Here is a 20,748-nt window from a genome sequence, read left to right on the forward strand (position 1 = left end):
AAAAATAAAGGTTTAATTCCTTGTTTTGAAAAAGTTTTAGGGTCTTTTTTATGTATTTTAAAATTTTAAATACCCAAATGAATGCAAAAGAAAAAGTAGGGACTTAATTATTTTTTTTAAAAAAATTTGAGGGCTTTTTACCCATTTCAGCCTTTAATATTTTTTTTACCTCTATAAATAAAAATACACGTTCATGATTAAAAAGTAAAATCTAAATATTTTTGCATTAGGATGTGATTTTGATTGTAATTGCTACTATTGTATGGTAGTATTTATCAAGGATTAGAATTGCAGCACAAAGTTACTTTTTCTGGTTTGGGAAACGTGTACGGGCATACATACTTGTCTCTGGCAATGAAAATTAACCTCAATCGGTGCTTGGCTTCCCACCATTCATACGGTGGGAAAGGATGTTCCCTTTATCAGGCAAAGAGCTGAGAAATTTCTGAAACCACAACATAAAATAGAGTTAGTATGGGTCTGCAGCTTAAAACAAAGCTTATACTTAGAATAATACCTGATCAAAGTCAAGTTGTTCTAGCTCAGGCGAACTTGACGGTAAAGTTTCAAGTCTTGTTTCCCAATGAGCCCATTTAAAACTTGACCAAAGTTCACCTAACTTAAGTTCCATCATGGTAGCTGTTGTGCGGAAGCGTGTAAAAGAGTAAAATTATTGTACTAAAAAATCACACTAAGTTCAATTCCCAGGAAAGAGAGATGGATCACAATGATCGCTTAAGTACCAGGTCTTTCCTAGCCAGAATATCCCTCAATCGTAATTTAATAGCACAATAAATCACTACAATCACACACACAATTCATGTAGAATAATACAATAAAGAACACAAGAATTTAACGAGGTTCTGCAAATTTTGCCTACGTCCTCGGGCACTACCAAATATATTTCACTCCAAAATACAAGTGAGAATTTACAAAGAGAGTGAGAGAAAACAATGCCTTAAGTAGAGAATGACAAGTTTGAGATACAGAATGAGAGATGGTTATGCCTATTTATAGTTGAGGTTCAGGGATCAACTTGCAAAGTCACTTTACAATTAGGGACCATATATTGCAAATATTCAGATTTTATTATGCCAATATCTCGATACCCATATCTTTGACTTTCCAATATTTGATACCCATATCTTTGACTTTCCAATATTTGATACCCATATCTTTGACTTTTTATTATTTGATACCCATATCTTTGATTTTCCATAAATATGGATAATTCCCAATAGTAGCAAAAACAGGAAGCGGTTCACAGCTTAAAAGAAGCTATGATAGTGACAAAGATTGTACTGTCAGTACACTAGGTTGTGAAGTATCACAAAACTAAGGATTTGTCAAGAAAACAAACCTTCAAAGAGCAAAGATGACAGAGTAAGTGAGCGAACATTAGAGATCCCTCTAAACAATGAACCTTACTGTTATTGAATATACCAAATCAGCTTTGACAAGAGTTTGCAGATTCTCCAGTGAATACCTTGCTACTACATGGTCGATGTATTTAAAGTAGGCTAGATTTGGGGCATCAATCATTAACCAAAAGTCGAAACTAACACATTCAGAGTAAAGTATAGTCAATCTCCTGAGCAAATGGTGTGAGATATTAAAGTTGATTATATTCCACATATGGCATTTCTCTATGACCATATCTTCAAGACTAGTGCAGCTGGAGATAAGACTTTCAACTGAATCATCACTAAAAAATACGACTGATCTGAGATGAAGGGTCTTTAGATTCGGAAAAATTACACCCTTTGGAACATCCGAAAGGAAACCAATATCCAGTTTCAAAGTTATTAATGTACTGCAAGTAAACAGAACACCTGGCAAAGTAGTGAACTCATCAAGGGAGATGTTTAACCCCACGCCAAAGTGCAGCAGATATCCAACCGCAAACACGTCTAGAATCAACAGTTTTCCGGCATTTTAGACGAAATTTATCGACACTTGTGTTATGGAAAAACAGGACTCTGTCGAGATTAGAAAGTAAAGCAAAAAGATATCTCCACCTGGTAGATAAAATAGAGGTTCCAACAGCTTCTTTTGTAGGAAGGAATGACAGAATGTGAGTTAATATTGAATCAGGTAAGTCACTAATCCTGTCTACACTCTACATCCTCCATTTTCACCTGCGTAGCTGTTTAAAAGCCTGAAGAAGATGAAGCTGTCCGAGGAAAAATAACAGATACTCGAAACGTTGCCAATCCTATGAGGGTTCTTTTTCCACCGTTAACTAATAACCTGTAGAAGTTGAAGTGAATGAATTTGGTGGCTGGTTCATTGGCATGTGGAGCTTAATGTTAATTTAAATGGTTAATTAGGAATTTGGTCCTTAAAATATTATTTTAATTCTTTTTTTAACAAAATTCTAAAATCTTAAAAAAATCTAAAAAATAAATAGAAAATATTAAAAATTATTTTAAAAAATTCAACAAATATAACCTTCAATGTTTATAAAATTTATCATTTTAGTTCTAATTTTAAAAAATTCATTAAATTTGGCACTCAACATTTACAAAATCTATTAATTTAGTCTTAACTCTAAAAATTATAAAATATATATTAAAATTTTTTTAACCATTTATAACTAATCAATTAATCCATGTGAAATATTAAAAAAAAAACAAAAAGAATATAATCTTTCAAGCCACTTACAAAAGAACTCTAAAAATTTGATTTCAAGTCACTTGCAAAATAACTTTAAAATATTAGGATAAAATACAAAAAATAAATTTTTGTTTAAAATTACATTTCGATCATTCAATTTTAAAAAGTTACATAATAACCACTGTATTATCGAATATTATTACATTTTAATAACTTATTTAAAATTATTAAATAATTATATAAATCAACTCAACTAAACCCCAATTCTTATTGTCTAAATCCCAATTCTTATTGTATACATATCATGAGTCACTAAAACAAATATTGATGACAGCAAACAATAATCTATATAACTATATATATAAACAGATATATAGATTGTTGTTTGTTGCCAAATCATGAAAGAAGGTCCTCTAACCTTAAAAGGACATTTCTTTTATATAGAGAGAGAGATATATAGATTGTTGTTTACCATCATCAATCAACTATTTCCATTACCCATGACATAGTATACAATAAAAATTGAAATTTAGTTGAGTTGATTTATATAATTATTTAAATATCTTCCAATAAATTTAAAAATTGAGTATCACATTATAATTCTTTTTATTTCCAATATATATATTTATACAAAGAAAAAACCAGCAGAAAAAGAAAGATATCGCTCGCCCCCACAACTGCCTCCATGCATGAAAAGCAGTAAAGTTGCTCACCAGACCTGACCAATGACCATACCGCCACCGCCCACCAGCCCATCCTCTTCTAATCCCTTTCCCACTCTTGCCTGTGAAGCCATAACACTTACTTTCCTCCTCCTACTCTCTTCACATCATTATCCTTATCTACTATCAAGACCATTAATCATATACTGCTTCCACTATACCAAATTTCAAATAAATATTTTACTTGAAAAGGATAGTAACAAAATAGTAAGTTTATGTTACATCAAATTTATTACCGTATCTGTAAAAATAATTGACCCTACTGTGCACCAAACAACATTAAAATAAAAGGAAAAGAAGTTAGAAGCTTAAATGTTTTTAACCGCCAGCACATGAAAACAATGATGAGGCCCATCATTTAATCCTCCAAACAAAGCCAAATATCTAAATGCTTTTTCACTTTTAGATAAAGAACATGAGGCAAAGAACTCATTTGGAGATACTCGGTTTTAAGTCCAAACAACCGATGGCCCTGTCTCAAGGAGATTTCATCTTAAACACAACATCAACAACAACAATCCCTTCTCATTTACAACCCTCCTTCATTAATCCCATCAAACAAAGCATGCAAAGATCAAGAACTAGTACCAAAAGTGTTCCGGTTGAAATGGCTACTGCAATTGCAAATCCTCCTGTTGAAATAGGCACCAGAGGCACTGTAGGATCCTTGGTGATGCAAGAGATTGAGTACTTCAGCCAGCTTGAATTAAGAAGCAAAGACAGCTCAAAGAAGCCTCATTCCAATGTTGGACCTGTTGTACCAACTCAGAAGAAGAAAAAGAGAGGAAGCAGCAAGCTAATACCAAGCATATGTTCCATGGTGGAAATTTCAGACAACAGGCCACTTGGGATTTCAGGTCTCAGTTATAGGAACCTGAAATCTGATGTGAACAAGTTGCAGGTCTAGATAATGCTTTGGGAAAGTTTAGAGAACCCAAGCTTCTTGAGTCGATTTGTTACAGGGTTTGACCATGCTCTATCAGGATATTTCCCACACTTTATGTCCACAACTTCAACAATGTTAGATACTTTTTTGTCACTTTTCTGTCTGCTAGGAGTTCTATCTAAAGCTATATTCTCAAAACCAAGCATTGGAATCTGATGGGTACTTTTGGACAAGCTTTTTGTCTTCTGGGAAGTTTGGTGGTGTTTATAACTTATGTAATTGTTGTCATTGCCACTGGTGCTTGCTCCATACGAAGATTTCCCTAGCTGTAATCTTTTAGGAGAACCACAGGCAACTGATGTAGGAATTGTCTGAGATTTGTGTCTGAAAGACACCGGTGTTTTAGGTACCGGTTTAACGGAGTCCAGTTCCCGTGTCATAAGGGAACTGATTGTTCCCTTAGTCCCCACCTTAATTGATCCTCCACCGCCCTTGATAGCTTCTAGTTTTTGCACCATGTTTCCTTTGTATTTTTAAGATATTGTCACCCTTTGAGAACCTGTTTTCCAAGTTAATATTTCAGCAAAAGATTGTCCAGGAGCCTGTCATCCAACAACAAAGGAAATTACATTGATTTCAGTCTATATGTAGCTTATATGCTTCATAGTTGAGTGACAATTTTCAACAAGTAGAAAAGCTACAGATATTGAACTTGCGGGGTTCTCCATTAAAGCTGTGCTGTTTTTACCATTTTCACAGCGACCCAAGGAAAGCAAATAGATCAAGAAAAGCTACATCCATAGTTATATAGAAACAGAAGAAAGAGAGCAAATCCATAAATGTAATGAGAAAATTTCCAGTTTTCATCAAAATTTATAAAATTGCAGGTTCAGATTATGAATCAATCTCTCAAGCAGTTTTCCAGATTTAGCATCAAATCCCATCATAAAATCAAAACCATGGATAAAAAAGAAAACGTTGATCCCATCAAGAAACAAGCAGCAACACCATCCAACTAAATCAAACCAGAAAGTAAGAAATTTCACCTAAATCCAGGCAACCAAAAAATCAAGGAATCCAAAAGGGGAAAAATCAACAATCTTTTCTACAGCATAACAATTATATCTGACCAAAAAAAGTTAAAACACTTTAGCAGATCATAAAAGGCTGACATTAAAAAGGCTTACCACTTTATAATACCAAAGTGCATTAAAGTGTGAACTCAGCAACTTTGAAGATGACAGGATGAATTGAAAACACAACTAAAAAGTGAAACTGAACTTTAAATTTTTTTTGTAAATAAAAAATCTATCACATTTGTTTTGTTTTTCTGATTATGTCGCCTTACTTGAAATCTAACTCTCTGATGTGTAGTGTTATGTCTTATTTGTTTCTTGTCAGACCAGTCAACCAAAACCAATCATAGTGCAGCAAATAACATGACTTGCCAGTTACCAACCATGTTCCAATAACCAATGGTAAGTTGCCAGTTATAAAAATGTTTACTTTGAGTGCAAGTCCGCCCACCATTGCCGGGGAAAAATGAAGGCTTTTGACCGTGAGACTTACTATTAACTAGACTCATGGTAGGGGTGAGAAAAGTGAAGTCTTTACCAATGGCCTGTTAAACATTTTGGATCTATGAAATTGGGCTACTCTCCCAATGAGTAAATACATATCTATCTTAAAGGTTTCATGCATGGGCCAAAAACTAAATCTGGAATGACTGAAACCAGTTAAGGATAAATTGCCGACAACTGGTAGACGTCACTTTTGGGTGTGTGAAGTTCAATTACATCGTCTGCTATGTGGAGCTGTGGAAGGGGAACAAAAATTATTCATCTCTAAATTCTTTATTAAATTTAGTACTAAAAATTAATCGGATACTAACTCAATAGAATAATAATAAAAATATTTTTATTTTATAAAATAAATTATATTATTTTAAAAATATTTTATTGTTTTATATTTTTTTATAAAATATAAATACTTAAACTTCTATAATTTCCAATATTTATATTTTATTATTCAAAACCATCTTTATTAATTATACCAATATTTATAAATATATTTATTTTGCAAGTGTCATATCATCCAACGAATGTAAATTGGGCTAGACTTATAAAAGTAGTACCAGAAAGTTCCCTTAATTTGGTGAACTTTTTACTTAAATTGTTAACTTCAAATTCAACTATATATATAAAGAATTAGCAAAAATAGTAGCTTTCATGAAAGAAATTAATAAAAACCAATCATCTATATATAATAAATTAATAAAAACACAACCGTTTAAGGTTTTTTTTTTAAGAAAAAAGGTCACCTTTCCAATTTAAATTTGTTTTAAAAAATAATTTAAACTTAAGTCTTACTTTAATTTACATGGACATCATTGTTAATATAGGAGGATGTAAGTTCGACTGTACTGAAGTGCATTATCCTCTTATTTATGAGTTGGGAAGTGCTATAGATAATTTTAGGTATTGCGTAAAAAAAAAACAGATATGATTAAAACCTATAATGAGATTATTCAAAAAAAATAAAAGAAGATGAAATATTTGCCTTACCACCAAAAAAGACTTCTTAGTTCTTAGCTAGCATTTTTTGGGGTAAACTATATATTTAGTCATCAGTGTTTTTTCACCTTTCAAAAACTTGTTATTTTAGTCACTCCCTTAATTTCATTAGATAAGTGGTAAATTTTAATCACTTTAACGTTAAATGCCTTTGATTACTAGATGGAATGCTGACGTGACAATCTTTTGATTGGTATAATAATAAATTTAGTCCTTAACACTTTTCACATTCTATCAGTTTGGTCTTAATTCTAAAAAAATCAATAAATTTAACCCTCAATGTTTACACATTTTATTAATTTAGTCCAAATTCTAAAAATTTATAAATTTGAAAATTTAAAAAAATATATTATTTTTTAAAATTAGAACCAAAGCAAAGTGTTAGTGATTAAATTTGGTATTATGTCAATCAAAAGACTAGATGACCAAAAGTATTTAATGGTAGAATAACTAAAATTAACAACTTATTGAATGATAATGATTAAAATAAAAAAATTTTGAAATGAGTAACTAAAATAAAAACACTAATAAACTCGAATGACTAAATAAGTAGCTTATCATTTTATTTTTGTTATTTTATAATAATGAGTTTAATGTGATGTCCCATGTTGTAGAGGTCCCCACTTTTCATTAGTGGGCCTCACCACTCACGTTACAAAATCAGACCAATCAAAATCAAGCGTCATGATCTCTTCATCACATCAAACTCTACCCTCCAAAAATAAATTAAAACGTTCTAATTATCGAATTTAAATATCAAGTTGTCCTTCTTCTCTCTCTCTCTCTTTTTTTTTTTATTTTTTTTATATCTTAAAAACAAATCATTTCATAGCCAATATGATAGTATGATAGTTAAAAGCATATTCACCGTTTTAGATATAATTTAAGTCGAGTCACGTTAAGAGCATTAATTAATTAGATTTTACCTTATTATTATAATTAAAAAAACAACAAATAATTTCAAAAAAAAAAGAAAAAAGAAAATCAAAACCCCCTCTCTTTCTTCACAGTCTCAGCTTTCTGTGTCCCTTGTGTCTTACTCCATCTCTCTTCATCAAACTTTCCTTACATTGTTTCCAAAATCCCATTCTTTTTTTATTCATAAAACAATTTAATTTCCTAAAAAATCCCATTCACAACTTCCTCTTTGCTTCAATCCTTATTTGCTTCAATCTTTACAGCTTCATTTCCTCAAAATTTTCCCTTTGTTTCAATCTTTGAAATCCCATTTCTTCAAAACCCCATCGTTTTTCTTCTCATTGTTTTGAAATGAGTAATTCCCAGCCAGCCAAGTCAACAAAGCCTTCAAAGGCTTCAACTTTACCTCCTCCTTCAAACCCTCCAAAACCCTCTTCACTTTCTTCTCATCTTGCAATGATGGAACAAAAGCAAAGGATTCTAACCTCACTTTCCAAGCTCTCTGACCGTGATACTTACCAGATTGCCGTTGAAGATCTTGAAACGATAATCCAATCTATTTCCCATGAATCCCTTCCTATGTTACTCAATTGCCTTTTTGATTCTTCCAACGATCCAAAACCAGCTGTGAAAAAAGAATCCTTAAGGTTACTGTCAGTGCTATGTAATTGCCACGGTGAATTGGCAGCTTCCCATTTGGCTAAAATCGTTGCCCACATTGTTAAAAGGCTGAAAGATGCTGATTCAGGTGTGAAAGATGCTTGTCGCGATTCGATTGGGGCCCTTTCAGGGCAGTATTTGAAAGGGGAGAATGGGGGGACTGTGGTGGGATTGTTTGTAAAGCCATTGTTCGAAGCAATGGGAGAACAGGATAAAGGGGTGCAATCTGGTGCGGCAACATGTATGGCTAAGATGGTGGAATGTGCTTCTGACCCTCCTTTGGCTGCTTTTCACAAGCTGTGTCCAAGGATCTGCAAGCTGTTGAATAACCAGAATTTTTTGGCTAAGGCTTCCCTTTTGCCAGTAGTGGCGAGTTTGTCTCAGGTTTGGCATGTAGTTGTTTTTGGCTTGATTTTGATTATGTACATTGTTCTAGGATATTGATGGTTTATGTTGTTTGTTTTGTTGATGTTCAAGGGCAGCTTAAATGAAAGTCTTGTAGTTTCTTAATTTGTATTTATGTGCTTGCTTACCTGGCTGATAATGTGCACCTTGTTATGTTTTAATAGAGGAAGTTAGGTAGCTAGATGGGAAATACATTTTAGTATGTTTGAAGAATTTCACAAAAAAAGAACAAACTTAAGTTCTGTGAAAATTATGATTACCTGGTTGCAGGTGGGAGCGATTGCCCTGCAGAGCTTGGAACCTTTACTGCAAAGCATCCATGAATGCCTTGGGAGCACAGACTGGGTGACTCGGAAGGCAGCTTCTGATGCTTTAAGTGCCTTGGCACTACATTCAAGCAACTTGATTGCAGATAGAGCATCTTCAACAATAACATTACTGGAGGATTGCCGATTTGATAGGGTAGTTTTCTAGAGCCATTTTTCTTTCATATAATGTTTTTATGCCTGCACTCAATGTCATATACAAATCTGTGGTTACCAAAATTTGATATTATGTAGACATCACTGGTCCAAGACCATCTACTTCTTTTCTTCTTTTCATGAATGGATCTGGTCTATTGAGATGGTGCAAGTTATGGGCTTTTTCTCAACCTAAATTTCCTTTTTGTGGGGATAGAATACGTTTTTAGGGAAGTAGATAATGTTGGGCTAGATGAATTCCTGCTTTCTGAAATGGTTTCAAAGGGACTTTCAGTTTGTACATTATGATTGAGGAAGGCAGGGGACTTGTCTGATTCATTACTAATCAATATAACTCGAGCATTGTGGTCCTCTGAATGATATTGTTCATCAGTGGTTATCCATCACTCCCATCTCTTCTAAGGGAACATATATGGTATTACTCAACACTGATTTATGGAAATTTTATTGTGTTGAATAATGCTTAATAATTGGTTAAACAGATAAAACCTGTGAGAGATGCCATGACAGAAGCATTGCAATTATGGAAGAAGATTGCAGGGAAAGGGGATGCTGAAGCTGCAGATTACCAGAAAGCCTCATCTCGTGGTAAGTATGTTTGTTATGTGCTTCTAAGTTTTATCGCTTGTCCTCCAGATGTTTATTACTTCTTTTGGATAAACTTATTTCAATTAATTCTGTAGATGGTGACAATACTCAAACTACTGAATCATCACAAAAGAATGGCTTGAAACACCCAAATGCTGGTGGTAAAAAAAATGACCCATCAGCAAAGGATTCATCTAATAATCTTTCCCCTACTTCTGATTCTGTTTCGAAAGGCAAAGGTGGAAGCATTCCTGAAAAAGCAGTTGTAATTTTAAAGAAGAAAGCACCTGCATTAACGGACAAAGACTTAAATCCTGAATTCTTCCAGAAACTTGAATCGAGGGGTTCTGGTGATTTGCCAGTTGAAGTAGTTGTTCCTCGCAGATACTGTAATTCTTCAAACATAAAGGGTGAGGAAGAATCAGAACCGCATGATCCAGATGCAAGAAGAAGATTGAATTGTCTAGGAAACAGCCAGACAGATGACTTTCATGCATCTTCCAACTGCAAAGACCATAACATGGAGAGTGGAGCTGCTGATGTGCGGGATAAATGGCCTGAAGAGAAGATAAATGGGAAAGACCTAAGAGCAAGGGCATTTGAGGCTGATGGCACGATAGATGTAAATCAAAGAGAGCAATCTGGAAATCGTTTGGGTTGCTCAAAGGTGGATGGGCAGTCTGAAGGGTCATTCATCAGCAACAAAGGAAATTGGTTGGCTATTCAGAGGCAGCTATTGCAGCTTGAGAGACAACAAGCGAATCTCATGAACATGTTGCAGGTATTTCTGAACTCTGAATTTAGGATCCTAGTGAATGCTTTTCTGATCAATAAGATTCCTTGTTATGTTGCAGGATTTTATGGGTGGTTCTCATCATAGCAGGGTAACTTTAGAAAACAGAGTTAGGGGTCTTGAGAGAATTGTTGAAGACATGGCTAGGGATTTATCAATATCTTCAGGCAGAAGCAGTAATTTTATGCCGGGGTTTGAGGGATCGTCTAACAGACCTTTAGGGAAATATAATGGCTTCTCTGACTATAGCTCTAAGTTCAATGGACGAATCCCATATAGAGAGAGGTTTGCGCAATCTGATGGAACTGCTCCAGGCAGACGTGGAAGGGGACCTTCTTGGAGATCTGAAATTTCTGGTGATTGGGATTTCCCTGCATTCGGTGCTTCCAGGAATGAGCAAATTGCATCAAGAAGAGATCCAGCTAGCAGCGGCCTGGATGGTAGATCACCCAAATCAGAACATGAGAGTGATCAGGTTGGTGGCAGGAGGGCTTGGGATAAAGGTCCCGGTCCTGTGAGGCTTGATGAAGGGCCTTCTGCTAGAAGTGTCTGGCAAGCATCAAAGGATGAAGCTACCTTGGAAGCAATTCGTGTAGCTGGTGAGGATGGTGGAGCATCGCGAACAGGACGTGCTCCTGAATTGATTGCTGAAGCTGTTGGAGATGATAATGTTGGACTGGAGCGAGATCCTATATGGACTTCTTGGAGCAATGCAATGCATGCCCTTCAAGTAGGTGATATGGATTCTGCTTATGCTGAGGTTCTGTCTACAGGGGATGATCTCTTGCTTATAAAACTAATGGATAGATCGGGCCCTGTGGTTGACCAACTATCAAAGGAGTTAGCAAATGAGGCCTTGCATGCTATTGTGCAATTTCTTCTGGAGCAGGAATTGTTTGATATTTGTCTATCCTGGATTCAACAGGTATAGGTTTTTAATCCTTGATCATTTTAGTTAAAGCAGATTTAGTTGGACATTAAAGCTGATTTAGTTGGACATTTTCTTTCTCAAAGTTTCAAATTACTCATTTTTCTCCTACGACTTTTTCAGCTGGTAGAAGTTGTGTTAGAAAATGGACCTGATGCACTGGGTATTTCTACGGAATTGAAGAAAGAGCTTTTGTTGAATTTGCATGAGGCAGCTTCCACATTGGATCCACCTGAGGATTGGGAAGGTGTGGCACCTGACCAACTTCTATTGCAGTTAGCATCAACCTGGGGAATTGAGCTGCAACAGTTTGATAAGTAATCTCTCCTGGTTTTGAAATCTTGTGTTGTGCTTGCAAACTTCTTGATGAGGATACTGGTTCCATGCATTTATTTTACATGAATGGCAGATTAACAAAGCCTGCCTTGAATCAGAGGGACAAGAGTACTGTAAAAAGGATAAAATGTTTGGAAGATGAAACTATATCAAAGCACACCTGAAAGGTGTTTCAATCTAATGGTATATCATGTTGTGGTTGAGACAGTGGCTTAATGAGGTCTGTTTGAATCTTCTTGAATAGAGCTTGAAATTGTGATCAACTGTTAACATCGCTTGCAAAATATATCCAGACAAAAACTTTGCCATTTTCCATGGCTTTAGGTCATAGTTACACGGAAATATGTTCCATGCCGCTGAAATCTGTCTTTTTACTTTAGTGAGCTTAATTTTTAGGTAGGTACCAAACAGACTTAAGCCAGTTAGTTGTTAGTAGGTTTTTCCTATATGTTCTCTAATAAACCTGACTCGTATTTGGCGTCTTACAGAGACAGGATGTTCTAATGGCTTTTATTTTTGAACCTTGCAGATGCTTGACATTTTACGTTTTTACGTTTTTATCAACACTCAGGCTATAAATAATACAGGTATAAAACTATAGAACAGCATGAATTACATAAAAGGAAACAAAATCAAGCATATCTTCATTTCTCAAAAGGAAGGAAAAAGAATCATAGTACTATCAGAATTTTACAAGGAACTAACTAACGACAACAATAATTTCTGTACATATGGTGCTGCAGTGCAACTAAAGCCCCAAAGCATGCCCCAAATCCACAAAAAAATCCGAAAGGTTACATCACTGAACAGAAGATGAAATGCCTAAAGAACAGCCTTATGTAAGAAATTACCGCAGCAGCAAAGAAAAGGACAACCCAAGCTCTGATATCCCTCTTTTGAGGAAAAAGCAGCATCTTGGAATAAAGTTTTTGAAACCAAAATTTACATGTTCGGAGCTCGAACCACTATCTATTTGGCAGCATACCAGTTTTGAGCACATTTGGCGTCAACAGCTAGTTCAACTTTAAGAGTGTTCTTTCCTCCAAAGGGCTTTGACATGCAGTCAACAACAATTGCTTTTGCAATCTCAGCCGACTCACTTGGTCCTTCCAAGATTACTTCATCGTGAACCTGTTTTCTGAAGGATGTTATTTCTAAAGAATTTGCAGGACAATGACTATAGATACACATCAATATGGTAACCTAAGAAATGTGATTGTGAAGACTGTACATAACAGTATAAAACTTGTGAAATGATTATATTGGTTCAAGACAACATGCGCATATTTATCAATAGTACTCATCAACTAAAACACAAGTAACATCAGTAATGGAATGCAAAGACTAGTGAAATCATAAGAGTATTGGGTTAAGAGTTCCAGAAAGAAGAATCAGGCAACATAGTCAAAATTTTGTTTCTTAAAGAATTAAAGTTTATATAGCCTTTAGACCACTACAAATAGAAAACCAAGTTAGAGCAAATAGATGAAAATATAAAAGGCATAACCTGTAAAAGAAGCCTCCACCCAAGCTCCTTTAGACATTCATTCTTTGATATTTGTAACATAGCACACATTGCAACATCAGCGGCACTCCCCTGTAACACCTCAACTAGATGAGAGAGTGAGTGAGAGAAAGAGAGTTTAGTTGAGTGCGTGAGAAAGAAGAGAACCTGCACTGGAGTATTGATAGCAGCCCGTTCAATATGACCTTTCTGAGCACGTGTACAATGAGCAAACGATGGGAAGCGGCGAGCCCTTCCAAGCAATGTCTTAACACAGCCGAATTTCTGAGCTTCAAATTTACGCTGTTTCTGCCATTCAAGCACTTCTTGTCTTTCTTTGTACCATAGATCAACTGTGTTCCTTGCTTCTTCTACAGAAACCTGAGAGGTGAAACAATAATGAACTTTGGTGGCTTAATAGATTTTAAGTTTTAACTGTTATTTTAGGTTTCAAGAATACCTTCCAATCCTTGGCAAGCCCCACAGGAGTTTTTCCATATGCAATGGAAAAGTTAAGCATTTTAGCTCTTCTTCTTTCAGAAGCAAAGGCATCCTGAAAAGAAACACAATTTTCAACCCGGTTGGATTCAACAATCAAAATCAATCCAGATTACAATAACAGTTGGGTAATAATATCCCAAGATATGCAAAGCCACTCCAAATCAATGTCCATTTTACATTTATAAATACACTATGTTGAGCAAACCAATGACAATGACTTCAAAACAAAACATCAAATCTTTAATAACTTTCAAATTGCAAAAGCAGTTTAGGTCATTCTTGAATCACAGTCATTGATATAGCAAGATATCTAAGACAAGTTTCCAGAAAAAACATATTCAATATGTTAAGATGGTTGGACAATTACTAGCCAAATCCTTGTCATCAGATCTTGACCATTTTCTGTACATCATTTAGGTGAATGAAATGATTTGAGATGATTTCTCTACCCACCATTTAGGTGAATGCTCACAACCAAAAATGATTTTTTACTTCACCTTTAAAAGTGGAACTGGCGGTTTCTCTTCACCAGGTTGAGGATGCCACTCAAGAAGAACTTGCCCCTCTTCAACGGCTTCGTGGATATGAGAGTACATGTTCATTGCAGTCCTTGAATGGAAATCTCCACCAGCTTTGAAGGCATCCAACATGCTTTTACAGTCAGCCAGATGTGCAAGAATCCTAAGTTCCAGCTGTAATATGAATTTATATTCTAATCAATACAAGAAATTACATGAAAAAGTAAGAAAGCTCGATGAACTTACCTGCCCATAATCTGCAACAACAAGAGAATTTCCAGGGGCAGCCACAAAGGCCTGACGTATCTTATATCGATCTTTCTCTAGAGCAGGTTGATTCTGAATATAAAAAAAACGCCAAAAAGATGTCAATACTATAAAGTTTCCATTCCAATCCAGCAGACAAGAGACGGATGACCAGAGGAGAAACAAAAACTGTTTTTTTGTTTTCTTAATGCCCTACTCTGACAACATTGTGGAGGAAGCAATCATGTCTACATGGCAGAAAACTAACTAAACTGTGATATGAATATTTATGCTACTGAAGAAAACATGGTCCACCATGTTTCACCTCAAGAAAATTGTCTTTGCTATCTGACTGAAGTAGTGGTTATAGGCATGTATCAAACCTTGGGGTTATAATAATTCAAATGCTAGCTAATATAAAGGCAGAGAACAAAATAAAAGAAAAATGAACCTGCAAATTTGGTCTCCTTGCAGATAAGCGCCCAGTTTCTGTATTGATATTCAATGAACAATGGACACGCCCACCCTTTCCTGATACATTACTCCCCTGAAGTAAAAAGAGATCATTCTCAGTAAAATCCATTCCAGGAATTTTAAGGTACAAAACTAGTAAAGTGAAATGAAATAATAGTTGAAGTTCAGGAAAAAATTATAAAAATGCCTTGATGATTTTCATGACTATTCAGACAGAGAGAGGAGTTGCTCTTGAAAGACACAAGCTCTTAAACAAACTTCTGTTTTTTCTTTTTAACTAGATAAGTATTTGCAATTATGTACTCCAGGTATATGACAACTTAGCATATAATTTAAGTAACTGCCATCGCAATAATATGCCCTTTTGATTTTAGCCCTTCCATACATAATTTTACTGATTTGTTAGCACCTAGCAGCATCAACTACCCATATGATCAAATACCAAACCAGCATTTCGATAGCTTCCTCTGTTAACGATAAACTATATTTGACAGGAGAACATATGATGCAATCATGTTGCCACCCTCCTAGTAGTATTACCACACAATAGTGGATACATGCACAGCTCTCATCATTTGGTAGAAATTTTGACCAATAAGCACTAGCATAAGTCCTCAATTAAAAATATATATAAAACATACCACAGATGGAAAGCAAGTCAGGCATATTAGAAAACTGTAAAAGCTGATCAACATGTATGACCAATCAAACAAGGCATCGAAATCACCTGCAAGGGTAGAATGAAATTGGATATAAGGGAGTCGATAGAGCAAACTTCACATAATGATGCAATAGCATGGCATGCCTCCCTCCCCTTTTCCTCATCCTCAAAAGCTGCAAACGCAGTTCCATATGCAGATGTATCAACTGCAATCATTGTTTCAGGATAATCATCAATATCACCATCACCGGTGTCCTCTGTGAAATCATATTCAGCGGAAACCTTCCCAGCTAAACTCTTCAAAGCAACACCACTAACGGATGGCCAACCAGTGGCAGTGTAAATCTCAGCAGGGAGTTTAACACCAATGCTACATAGCTTAATATTGCGAAACTTAGTGGGAGCCTTTTTGCCTTCTTCAATCACTTTATCAACATTTGGAATTTTGAAAGTTTTCTCTCCAGGGAGGCTCACATTTGGATCCTTGCTGTAATAAGAAACAATCATGTTAATGGTTGGGAAGTTTCAAATTTTCAACACTCTCTATCTCCATCTCTATCCACACCCTGAAAGTTCTCTAATCATGAAGGCTCAAATTTGGATCCACAGCACACATGCACATCTTTTGGATAATGAAAAATGATATTTGATTGGTTGATGGTATGAATAATTCCACAGATTACAGGAAACGAATGTTCACAAGCAACATCAAGTTCTGAATTTCTTGCACTGCCTCCATACAACCAACAACAACAGTTAGCAAGGACTTAACAGCAAGAAATTTGAATATAGGCATTAATTAGGATATTAACAATATTTCTGATTTAGGAAACGACAAAATGCATCTTGCTCACTTATATTCAATATACTGCCCAAATTTCAATGCAATGTGCAGATTAATATTGATGTTATTGTACCAAATTAGTACCTGTTAAGTATGCCACCATAAAGAAGCTGGCGGAGCTGAGTATCACTACCCACATTCATGTACTTGGCATCATCACAATATCTAGATGCCCAAATGCGAAACCTATTAGCAGCAATCTCTTGCTCTACTTTAGCAACCTTCTCTAGCTGAGCAAGATACATCCGATCAACCAACATTCCCTCACGTTCCATTTTTACAAGAAGCTCACCAAATGGCCGCCAATACTCTTCATAGAAGTGATACATGGACTTTCCAGGAATTGTTTTACCATCAAATACCCAAGACATGCTTGATAATTTGCTTTTCAAGCTCTCGTAAAGCCTCAGTGTGCTTATAGAATCTAAGGCAGAATAACAAATCCATAATTTGCGTTCTTCCCGCTGTAACTCCTCAACAGGGGCAATGGTGATCATTTTTCCCTCAGATCCATCTTTTTTCACCTTTTTCTTGCCAAAAATGGTTTTCATTGATGTTTTACCTATCAGTTCCTTTTCTTCTTTACGCCATGTGCTCCTTTGCATAACATTTCTATCACCCGTAAGTGCTTCAAGAGAATAACCACCCAATGTACGTCTTGATGAGTCCCACAACCGTGCCATATGCATTGTGTCAGCATGAAATCCAGAAACCTCAAGCCCATAGTTACTGATAACATGACTGTCAAAACTATAATTGTGCCACACCTATACATCAACATCAAATTTGTTTCAGGACTAAGTATGATCTAGTGCTCCAATGGGTAAGCAGTAACTAGCACATAAAAAAAGAGAAGCATATCAGCAGAAACGTGAGCAAAGACAAAGTGTACTTCACCTTTTTGATGGATTGATCTTCAAAAAATGGAACAAATTCCTTCAGAAGATCCCTGCCACCACCATCTAGAACATCGACCCAGATACAGGACTTCCCATTTCCAAAATCTGCATCTGCTCCCGAATAAATACTGAAACATGTTATCTCACCATGATCAACAGGTGTCTCTTGCTTCACATCAATATTAGATACCTGCAAATACACTACATCAGCAAATGGACAAAAACTCATTCACATCTAAGCTGGATAGTGCTTGAAGCAAATATTATCTACAACAAGATGGTAAAAGAGATATGTACTAGCAGAACTAATACCTCAGTATCACATGCATGAACAAGATGCCTGAATTTGGTTGTAAGCATCAGAACAACTTCCTTCGCGACGGAAATATTATCTACAACAAGAACCTGGTTATAAATCTTAGCAAGCTGCTTGTGAATATCATTTCGATAAACTGGGAGATTTTCTTCACTGCTAGCCACCCCATTTTCATTGGCTTGGTCCCTTCTGGTTGCATTGGGATCCATATGTCCTCTGTATTGGATGTCATCTGAAACTGCCCCCTCTGATGAGCCATTTAACTGCTTGGAACCATTTATCGTATCGGAAGTTACACTTTTGGCTCTAGAAATTTGTTTACTGCTAGTTGGGGGTTGCGGAGAATGATCCTCAAATAGAAAATCACTATCTTCACAGGTTCCAAGGTCTTCGTGGTCATCGAAGACCAGCCCTGGCAATGATCCATTACCAGAAACTTCGGTCCTACTTGAACCTTTCAGCTGCTTAAAACCATTTATTTCATCAGTAGCTACGGTGTTTTCAATGGATATTTGATTATTACTGGTTGGTAGGGGTGGGCAATGACTCTCGAAAATAGTAACACTTCTCCCATTATTTCCGGAAACTGATTCTTCTTTGTTAGTTGTCTTAAATAGTGAGCCAGTAAGCTTCAGATTCAAGTATTGTTGGTTGTTGGAAGAAAAATTACGGCCTTTAAAGCTCTCCTTTGCCATCTCCTTATTCAGATTCAAGTATTGTTGGTCATCGGAAGAAAAATTACAGCCTTTAAAGCTCTCCTTTGCCATCTCCTTATTTTTCTTCATCCTATGAGCTTCTTTTTCCCATGAGTGTGCAGCATTGGGTATGCCAGTAATTTTTGGAGTAAAAGTAAAATCATTCACTCGACATGATTGTACTTCAGACTTTCCAAAACTAGCGGAGTTTTCATTCTTTTTATGGTCAACACTCACTCCTTTGTACTTGTTATCAGAGAGATACCAATCTGGTTCAGGGTGGACCATTCTGGCATATTCAGAAGGAGCTACCTGAAGTCTCATATCTTTGGGATGATGGCAATGCCGGGAACTACTTGACATGGTTGCACTGAGAAAAGCACAGTGAACACTCTGCATCGTGCACATTTCTCGCCTGTAATGTGAAGAAAAGGCAAAAATTAACAGAAGCACACCTATTAATTTGGATAAAGCACTTATTCTAGCATGTCATCTACCAAAAAGAACAAAAGAGTAAAGAAGGACAAAGGACTCTAGACTTCATTCAAAACCCAATTAGCACTCCAACCAGAGTATCACAACAACAACAAAAATATCATTGGCCCCACTTTATTTGCCATTTCCCTAAAGAAACTCACATTCTAAAAACTCAAGATACTACATTATCATCCCAATAGCTTATGTACATCTTATGTCACATTTTACCACCATCCTACACCACTAACCCCAAAACCTTCTAGGAATATGCAACAGCAGCACATAATCTAAAAAAAAAACCCAAATAAAGAGAGGGGGGAACAAAAAAAGGCAGAAAACAGACACCTACACACCGAAAATAAACAAAAAGCGATAAAAATGACACCTTATCCAGTATACAATATCAAACCCCTCTAAAAACAGGCAACAGCAGCTAATGAAATGAAAACCAATTAAACAATATTTACGTTCTTTTACAGGATAAATGAGCATCAAATTGACCAATAAACTAGCTAACCCTCCCCCCGGCGCCCAAATAACACAGAGGAAAAGAAAAAGTTAAAGAGTGAAACCTTTGTAAGGCTCTAGAAGAAGCCAAAAAGAAGTGTCTGGAACGAGACCGAAAAAACCAAGAAGAAGAAGGGCAAAACGGTCTACCGAAAGGGGTAGCAGCAGTTTGGGAAGTAGAAGAAACAATCCCCATAGTAGCCATGATATCTGCAAGTCTAGCTAGCTTGCTGCTAGTGTTGTTTACTATACAAGGAGCCGTTTTGCTTGGTTTTTGTTGGGGGTCTTGCAGTGGCAAAGATGGAAAATTTTGGGTATTGAAGGGTCAAGATTTTGGAGAGTTTTGGAGGGTTTTTACAAGTTGGACTGTGACTGTGAGGGTTGCAGAGTTGAGGCCATGAAGAGAGAGAAAAAAAAACGAAGGAAGAGGGAACAAAAACAGAGGGAGATATGGACGAAAAACGCCTAAAACCCTTTCCTTTCCTTTCTTTTCTTTTACGAGGGTAAATAAAACCCTCCACAGTCTTGAGACTCCAAACTAAGCTACAACACGATAAATTGTAACTTACAAGTGCTTATAGCTGGTATTTCGGCTAATATCTTCTTTTGGTACAATTGTGACTTCATCCTTCTATTTTATGAAACTTAAGAAGTTAGTCTCTCTCTTTTAATTTGTCTTAATTTAGTTCTCAGACTTTACAAAAACTGAGAAATTAGTCTAGGTATGATAAATACATGAACTCGAATAGCTGCTTTTACTAATTTGTTACATATAAATTATTGAATTATTGACTTTTTACTAATTCCGTTTTATATAAATTGTGAAATTATTAATTTTCATATGAATGATTTATCAATAAGGTCTTGACCGTGTTATTTAATTAGATTAGCTTTTAAATTTCTTGAATGTAGGAGAACTAAATTGTGACAAATCAAAATAGAGTAATTAACTTTTCAAAATTCATAAAGGGGTGAAATTCCTAATGAAACCATCTTTTTTATTTATTTCTTGAATTAAGGAATCAACTACGAGGATAATTGCATATGTGCCTTTGTTCTTTGAATGAGACTTCTTTTAAGAAGAAATGGAAGAAATAAACATTATTATTTGTTTAAAATCTTTCAAAATTCAAAAGTCACGTTGGGTTTTTATTAAAATTGAAGTTAAGTTGGGTTGAATCCTTATACAAGAGTAAACT

At 35.6% G+C, this 20,748-nt stretch overlaps 3 protein-coding genes and 1 pseudogene across 5 annotated transcripts; 1 reads left to right on the plus strand and 3 right to left on the minus strand.

Annotated features, from left to right (window-relative positions):
* Window positions 1-1,345: 1,345 nt before the first annotated feature.
* LOC107917290 (F-box protein At4g22280-like) lies at window positions 1,346-3,412 on the minus strand (annotated as a pseudogene).
* LOC107916585 (uncharacterized) lies at window positions 3,206-5,640 on the minus strand. 2 transcript variants are annotated; one of them, XM_041076071.1, is made up of 2 exons: window positions 5,412-5,640; window positions 3,206-4,826 (listed from the first exon to the last, which is right to left on the minus strand). In XM_041076071.1, exon 2 carries the CDS (start codon window positions 4,740-4,742, stop codon window positions 4,242-4,244), a length of 501 nt encoding a protein of 166 aa, XP_040932005.1. In that variant the 5' UTR covers window positions 4,743-4,826; window positions 5,412-5,640; the 3' UTR covers window positions 3,206-4,241. The 2 variants fall into 2 exon arrangements, with proteins under 2 accessions (XP_040932005.1, XP_016701353.1); XM_016845864.2 differs by lacking the exon at window positions 5,412-5,640 and adding an exon at window positions 5,271-5,399.
* Window positions 5,641-7,607: 1,967 nt separating this feature from the next.
* On the plus strand, window positions 7,608-13,042 carry LOC107917796 (microtubule-associated protein TORTIFOLIA1). The gene is made up of 8 exons (XM_016847112.2): window positions 7,608-8,759; window positions 9,051-9,242; window positions 9,745-9,850; window positions 9,946-10,631; window positions 10,705-11,568; window positions 11,695-11,888; window positions 12,437-12,494; window positions 12,651-13,042. Exons 1-7 carry the CDS (start codon window positions 8,067-8,069, stop codon window positions 12,483-12,485), a joined length of 2,784 nt encoding a protein of 927 aa, XP_016702601.2. The 5' UTR covers window positions 7,608-8,066; the 3' UTR covers window positions 12,486-12,494; window positions 12,651-13,042.
* On the minus strand, window positions 12,531-20,096 carry LOC107917795 (DNA polymerase I B, chloroplastic/mitochondrial). Of its 2 annotated transcripts, XM_016847111.2 has the most exons (12): window positions 19,615-20,096; window positions 17,867-18,980; window positions 17,553-17,744; window positions 16,740-17,422; window positions 15,878-16,298; window positions 15,128-15,223; window positions 14,677-14,769; window positions 14,410-14,604; window positions 13,872-13,964; window positions 13,580-13,792; window positions 13,415-13,504; window positions 12,531-13,038 (listed from the first exon to the last, which is right to left on the minus strand). In XM_016847111.2, the coding sequence occupies exons 1-12, from the start codon at window positions 19,752-19,754 to the stop codon at window positions 12,877-12,879; spliced, it is 3,492 nt and encodes a 1,163-aa protein (XP_016702600.1). In that variant the 5' UTR covers window positions 19,755-20,096; the 3' UTR covers window positions 12,531-12,876. The 2 variants fall into 2 exon arrangements, with proteins under 2 accessions (XP_016702600.1, XP_040932006.1); XM_041076072.1 differs by lacking the exons at window positions 12,531-13,038; window positions 13,415-13,504; window positions 13,580-13,792; window positions 13,872-13,964 and having other exon boundaries at window positions 14,412-14,624.
* Window positions 20,097-20,748: the final 652 nt, after the last annotated feature.

The sequence above is a fragment of the Gossypium hirsutum genome, chromosome A01 (genome assembly GCF_007990345.1).
Source record: "Gossypium hirsutum isolate 1008001.06 chromosome A01, Gossypium_hirsutum_v2.1, whole genome shotgun sequence".
Taxonomy (NCBI): Eukaryota; Viridiplantae; Streptophyta; class Magnoliopsida; order Malvales; family Malvaceae; genus Gossypium; species Gossypium hirsutum.